The sequence below is a fragment of the Vespula vulgaris genome, chromosome 4 (assembly GCF_905475345.1).
Source record: "Vespula vulgaris chromosome 4, iyVesVulg1.1, whole genome shotgun sequence".
Lineage (NCBI taxonomy): Eukaryota > Metazoa > Arthropoda > Insecta > Hymenoptera > Vespidae > Vespula > Vespula vulgaris.
In genome coordinates this window covers 9,107,446-9,114,645 of record NC_066589.1, presented here as the reverse complement: position 1 = coordinate 9,114,645, position 7,200 = coordinate 9,107,446, and the positions used below count along the sequence as shown (strand labels likewise).

Here is a 7,200-nt window from a genome sequence, read left to right as displayed (position 1 = left end):
ACATATTAGTACATTTTTAATGGGAACAAAATCATACAAAACATCTGATGTTAATTTTATGATTTTAGTAATAAATGACTTACCTAGAACACCATACTGCTGCGGAGTTAATTTTACATCACCTTCAGCACCTTCTGGTAAAGGTGAGATTAACGATGCTCGTTCGCTAATGTGACTTCTACTACTTGCCTCACTTCTTCTAGCCCATGATACTTGAGATAACGCATCTACAGCAACGAAATATATATAATAGTTATGAAATATATATGTAATAATATAATGCAAAATTATATTACAAGCCATAAATCTATTTTTCAATCAAATGAAGATTTTAATTATATTAAATAAAACTATATTATAAATTAAAATTAAATAAACTAAAGAAAATTTTAACGATGGAAGTATTACCAAAATTAGATTTAGCATTGGCAAATCTTTGTTTCAAATCCCTTATAGATTTTTTAGAAGGAGGCAATGGAAGTCTTCGCCTTCTTTTTAAAAATTGTGCCAAACCACCGAGCAACAATGAACCTCCAGTCAAACAAATGATAAAAATCTAGAAAAATATAGAACACAGTTTAATGTCATATCATTTTATAACTTAACCTATACTTAATTATTATTAAAAAATTAGAAACACGGAAAATAAGCGACGAATTAACATTATTATATAATGTTCAAAGATTCCAAGATACAATCATTCTAACCTATACAAAAAATATTTTCTAACCTTTTGCGTTCTAGATAAATTAAACGCCGGAAAGAAAGCTGCGTAGCGTGAGTATAATGCTCCCAAAAATTGTCGCGTATTAAAAATAGACATCGTCAACGTTATTACATATAAATAATAACATTCACTTCTAGTACATACAAAAGTCAATGAAATACGAAAAGCACTCGCAATGTGTTCGCAGTAGTGTACTGAAGACCGTGATACTGGAATTACAGATGGCGCTCGTTTCGTTTCACCTTTTGTCGATTTGAACAGAGTATAATCATGCGCCTTCGTTAGCTAATTTCTTAATCGTTTTTAATTTATGATAATCGATAATTTACTTTTTTAATATTTTCATATTAACTATAATATTACATTATGAAATTAACCAAAATAAACAAAATTCATGATAAAAATAGATCGATATATTAATCTCGATTAAAAAGTAGTGCATTACGAAATATGTTACAAACTACATTATATCACTATGTGGATCAAATAAAAAATATAAATATATACTAGTAAATATAAATAGTACTTAACTTTTTGTGTATATGTTATATTAAATATAAAATAATTTTAATTTTATATTTTAATAAAGTTGAATTATAAATGCGCGCTCGTTACCTGATACGTTAATAGAAAAACGAACTTACATTGACTTTCATTAATATCGGAACAGTTTATTTTTGAATTTCGACGAGAAAAGATCGAAGCACACTGTTTTCCAACGGGTAACTTTAAATAAATCATATTTCCGATAACTTCAAAATTATTTGAACAATTTTAAACGTGCACGGAATAAAACCAACTAATATTTAAACAATACTACATTTATTTAAACATATACAATAAAAAATATTTCATAGCTCGAAATCTCCGTCCAATATAAAATAAAAATAAAACAAAAACAAAGACTACATTGATCGTGCGAACTACTACGTTAGTTTTCTTTCGTGCTCCGAGAAATAAACAACGAAATATTCTCCGAGCGGCTTAATTTAATCATCATATAAATCCGATGATTCCATAATTATTTAACTAATGAACAATATTCTCAAAGTACGCAGAGATAATATTTGAACACTAGTATATTAAGTTGAGAACGAAATAAGAATTTCTTAATAATTCGTATAATTATTTTTCCTTTAAATATAAAATTTTAAATGGTGCCTATTTGTGAAATAAATAAATCGAATTTAATTGTTTCAACGATTACTGGATCAGTTTACTTCTGTCTTTCGCGAATACACTTTGAAGTCTTTATAAGATGTCTTTCTGTCTGTGAGGATACTTCCCCCACTTATAATAATAACAAATCGGATCTTCGACCGTCTTTGACAGTTACTGGTCCAGTTTTGCCTTGAATTTCGACCAGTACACATCGCAGTTCTCATAGTGCGCATTCTCCGCAATTAATAGAGAAGAGTTAATGTAAGTACGAAATTATATCACTCATTATTTCAATATTCTATGCGATTTGTTGTGTTTCAGAATGAAATGGTGTAGTGAGGATATTTCCCCCACCTATGACAATAACAAATCGGATCTTAGCCCGTCTTTGACAGTTACTGGTTCAGTTTTGCCTTGAATTTCGACGAGTACGCATCGCAGTTCGCACAGTACGCATTCTCCGCAATTAATAGAGAAGAGTTAATGTAAGTACGAAATTATATCACTCTCTCTTTCAATATTTTACCCGATTTGTCTTGTTCTAGAATTAAATGATGTAGTGAGGATACTTCCCCCACCTATAACAACAATAAATCGGATCTTCGACCGTCTTTGACAGTTACTGGTTCAGTTTTGCCTTGAATTTCGACGAGTACGCATCGCAGTTCTCACAGTACGCATTCTCCGCAATTAATAGAGAAGAGTTAATGTAAGTACGAAATTATATCACTCGTACTTCCAATATTCTATGCGATTTGTTGTGTTTCAGAATTAAATGGTGTAGTGAGGATATTTCCCCCACCTATGACAATAACAAATCGGATCTTAGCCCGTCTTTGACAGTTACTGGTTCAGTTTTGCCTTGAATTTCGACGAGTACGCATCGCAGTTCGCACAGTACGCATTCTCCGCAATTAATAGAGAAGAGTTAATGTAAGTACGAAATTATATCACTCTCTCTTTCAATATTTTACCCGATTTGTCTTGTTCTAGAATTAAATGATGTAGTGAGGATACTTCCCCCACCTATAACAAAAATAAATCGGATCTTCGACCGTCTTTGACAGTTACTGGTTCAGTTTTGCCTTGAATTTCGACGAGTACGCATCGCAGTTCTCACAGTACGCATTCTCCGCAATTAATAGAGAAGAGTTAATGTAAGTACGAAATTATATCACTCTCTCTTTCAATATTTTACCCGATTTGTCTTGTTCTAGAATTAAATGATGTAGTGAGGATACTTCCCCCACCTATAACAACAATAAATCGGATCTTCGACCGTCTTTGACAGTTACTGGTTCAGTTTTGCCTTGAATTTCGACGAGTACGCATCGCAGTTCTCACAGTACGCATTCTCCGCAATTAATAGAGAAGAGTTAATGTAAGTACGAAATTATATCACTCGTACTTCCAATATTCTATGCGATTTGTTGTGTTTCAGAATTAAATGGTGTAGTGAGGATATTTCCCCCACCTATGACAATAACAAATCGGATCTTAGCCCGTCTTTGACAGTTACTGGTTCAGTTTTGCCTTGAATTTCGACGAGTACGCATCGCAGTTCGCACAGTACGCATTCTCCGCAAGTAATAGAGAAGAGTTAATGTAAGTACGAAATTATATCACTCCATCTTTCAATATTCTATGCGAGTACTTTGTTCTAGAATTACATCGAGAAGTGGGGATACTCTCCCACCCGTGACGGCAACAAAGTGGGGTCATTGACTGACTTTGGCAGTTCCTGGACTAGTCTTGCTTTGAATTTCGACAAGTACATATCGCAGTTCCCGTAGTACGCATTCTCAACAAGTAATAAAGAAGAGTTAATGGAAGAACATAATTATATCACTCATTCTTTCAATATTCTATGCGAATTATTTTGTTCTAAAATTACATCGAGAAGTGGGGATACTTTCCCACCCGTGATGACAACAAAGTTCGAACTTCGACCGACTTTGACAGTTACTGGTTCAGTCTTGCTTTGAATTTCGACGAGTGGGCATCGCAGTTCTCTTACTACGCATTCTCCGTAAGCAATAAAGAAGAGTTAATGTAAGAACATAATTGTATCACTCATTCTTTCAATATTCTATGCGAATTATTTTGTTCTAGAATTACATCGAGAAGTGGTGATACTTTCCCACCCGTGACGGCAACAGAGTCGGGTCATTGACTGACTTTGACAATTATTGGTTCAGTTTTGCCTTGAATTTCGACGAATACACATCGTAGTTCTCGCAGTACGCATTCTCCGCAATTAATAGGGAAGAGTTAATGTAAGTACAGAATTATATCACTCATTCTTTCAATATTCTATGCGATTTGTTGTGTTTCAGAATTAAATGGTGTAGTGAGGATATTTCCCCCACCTATGACAATAACAAATCGGATCTTCGACCGTCTTTGACAGTTACTGGTTCAGTTTTGCCTTGAATTTCGACCAGTACACATCGCAGTTCTCACAGTACGCATTCTCCGCACTTAATAGAGAAGAGTTAATGTAAGTACGAAATTATATCACTCTCTCTTTCAATATTTTACCCGATTTGTTTTGTTCTAGAATTAAATGGTGTAGTGAGGATATTTCCCCCACCTATGGCAATAACAAATCGGATCTTCGACCGTCTTTGACAGTTACTGGTTCAGTTTTGCCTTGAATTTCGACCAGTACACATCGCAGTTCTCACAGTACGCATTCTCCGCACTTAATAGAGAAGAGTTAATGTAAGTACGAAATTATATCACTCTCTCTTTCAATATTTTACCCGATTTGTCTTGTTCTAGAATTAAATGATGTAGTGAGGATACTTCCCCCACCTATAACAAAAATAAATCGGATCTTCGACCGTCTTTGACAGTTACTGGTTCAGTTTTGCCTTGAATTTCGACGAGTACGCATCGCAGTTCTTACAATATACATTCTCCGCAATTAATAGAGAAGAGTTAATGTAAGTACAAAATTATATCACTCGTTGTTTCAATATTCTACACGATTTGTTTTGTTCTAGAATTAAATGGTGTAGTGAGGATATTTCCCCCACCTATGACAATAACAAATCGGATCTTCGACCGTCTTTGACAGTTACTTGTTCAGTTTTGCCTTGAATTTCGACGAGTACGCATCGCAGTTCTCACAATATACATTCTCCGCAATTAATAAAGAAGAGTTAATGTGGGTACAAAATTATATCATTCGTTCTTTCAATATTCTATACGATTTGTTGTGTTTCAGAATTAAATGGTGTAAACAGGATACTTCCCCCACCTATGACAATAACAAACGGGACCTTCGACCGTCTTTGATAGCTACTCGTTCAGTATTGTTTCAAATTTCGACGAGTACGCATCGCAGTTCTTACAATATACATTCTCCGCAATTAATAGAGAAGAGTTAATGTAAGTACAAAATTATATCACTCGTTGTTTCAATATTCTACACGATTTGTTTTCTTCTAGAATTAAATGATGTAGTGAGGATAGTTCCCCCACCTATGACAATAACAAATCTGATCTTCGACTGTCTTTGACAATTACTGCTTCAGTTTTGCTTTGAATTTCGACTAGTATGCATCGTAGTTCTCGCAGTACGCGTTCTCCGCAAATAGTAACGAAGAGTTAATGTAAGTACATAATTATATTACTCATTCTTTCAATATTCTATACGAATTATTTTATTTTAGAATTATCCGGTAAAGTGTGTATACTTCCCGCACCCGTGACGACAATAAAATCGAACTTATGACCAACTTTGACAGTTACTGTTTCAGTTTTGCTTTGTATTTTGACAAAAGAACTTGGAAATTTTCGCAGGGTGCCAATCGTGTAAGTATTAACGAAGAGTTAATTTAAATATACAACAGTTTATTCAATTTTAGACGTAAATGCGAAGTGGGGATACTCGGCTTCCAAAGACGACAACAGAGTCGTGCCTTTGACCGACTTTTGCAGTTACTAGTTTAGTTGTGCTTTGGACTTCGACGAGGGAACATAGAAATTTTTGCAGGATGCCACTCGAGCGAATATTGACGAAGAGTTTATGCAAGTACAATATTATATTAGTAATAGTTTCGTAATTCTATACTATTTCTTTTGTTTCAGACTTCGATTCCGCACTCTCGGAGGACTTTGAAGATCTGTCTCCACGAGAGGACTTAGAAATTTTCGCACTTTCGGAGAACTTTGACAATTTATTTCCATGAGTGGACTTAGAAATTTTCTCACTCTTGGAGGACTTTGAAAATTCATCTCCACAAGTGGACTTAGAAATTTTCGCGGATGCCATTCGTGCAAGTATTAACGAACAGTTAATTCGAATATACAACAGTTTGTTTGATTTTAGACTAAAATTGCAAAGTAGGGATACTCAGGCTCGAGAGATGACAACAATATCGGACCTTCGTCCGACTTACAGTTACTAGTTCAGTTGTGTTTTGGACTTCGACGAGGGAACTTAGAAATTTTCGCAGGAAGCGATTTGTATCAGTATTAACGAAGAGTTTACGCAAGTACAATATTCTATCACTCATATTTTCAATATTCTATACTACTTCCTTTGTTTCAGATTTGGATTTCGCACTTTCGGGGACTTTGAAAATTTATCTCCAAGTGTAGACTTAGAAATTTTCCTACCTTCGACGGTCTTTGACAGTCCATCTCCACGAGTGGACTTAGAAATTTTCACACCTTCGTGAAACTTTGATTATCTACCTCCAAGAGTAGACTTAGAAATTTTCGCACTTTCGGGGGACTTTGACAATATATCTCCACGACAGGACTTAGAAATTTTCACACATTCGTGGAACTTTGACAATCTACCTCCAAGAGTGGACTTAGAAATTTTCATAGGGAGCCACTCGAGCGAGTATTAACGAAGAGTTCACGCAAGTATAATATAATATTGTTAATGTTAAAAAATATGACTAATATGTCATATTTTCGAAATTCTATACTATTTCTTTTGTTTCAGACTTCGATTTCGCACTTTCGGGGACTTTGAAAATCTATCTCCAAGAGTGGACTTAGAAATTTTCGCACTTTCGGAGGACTTTGACAATCTATCTCCACGACGGGACTTAGAAATTTTCACACCTTCGTGGAACTTTGACAATCTACCTCCAAGAGTGGACTTAGAAATTTTCTCACTCTTGGAGGACTTTGAAAATCTATCTTCACGAGTGGACTTAGAAATTTCCACATCTTCGTGGGAATTTGACAATCTATCTCGAAGAGTGTACTTAGAAATTTTCGTAGGATGCCGTTCGTACAAGTTTCAACGAAGATTTAAAGTAAGTGTATTCCTCTATTACATATTT

At 34.6% G+C, this 7,200-nt stretch overlaps 1 protein-coding gene and 1 long non-coding RNA gene across 3 annotated transcripts in view; one reads left to right on the top strand and one right to left on the bottom strand.

The window, feature by feature from the left end:
* Positions 1 to 931, bottom strand: part of LOC127063257 (mitoguardin) — a 31,505-nt gene extending 30,574 nt beyond the window's left edge. Inside the window, exons 1-3 of the mRNA XM_050992774.1 lie at positions 731 to 931; positions 409 to 556; positions 84 to 227 (exon numbers count right to left, since the gene is read on the bottom strand). Of these exons, the coding sequence (XP_050848731.1) occupies positions 84 to 227; positions 409 to 556; positions 731 to 823 (385 nt within the window). The 5' untranslated portion in view covers positions 824 to 931. The remainder of the gene's footprint in view (positions 1 to 83; positions 228 to 408; positions 557 to 730) is intronic.
* A 1,904-nt stretch (positions 932 to 2,835) lies between these two features.
* On the top strand, positions 2,836 to 5,129 carry LOC127063464 (uncharacterized). 2 transcript variants are annotated; one of them, XR_007781391.1, is made up of 3 exons: positions 2,836 to 3,045; positions 4,225 to 4,352; positions 4,897 to 5,129. It is a non-coding gene; the product is annotated as an uncharacterized LOC127063464 (long non-coding RNA). The 2 variants fall into 2 exon arrangements; XR_007781390.1 differs by having other exon boundaries at positions 2,836 to 3,269.
* Positions 5,130 to 7,200: the final 2,071 nt, after the last annotated feature.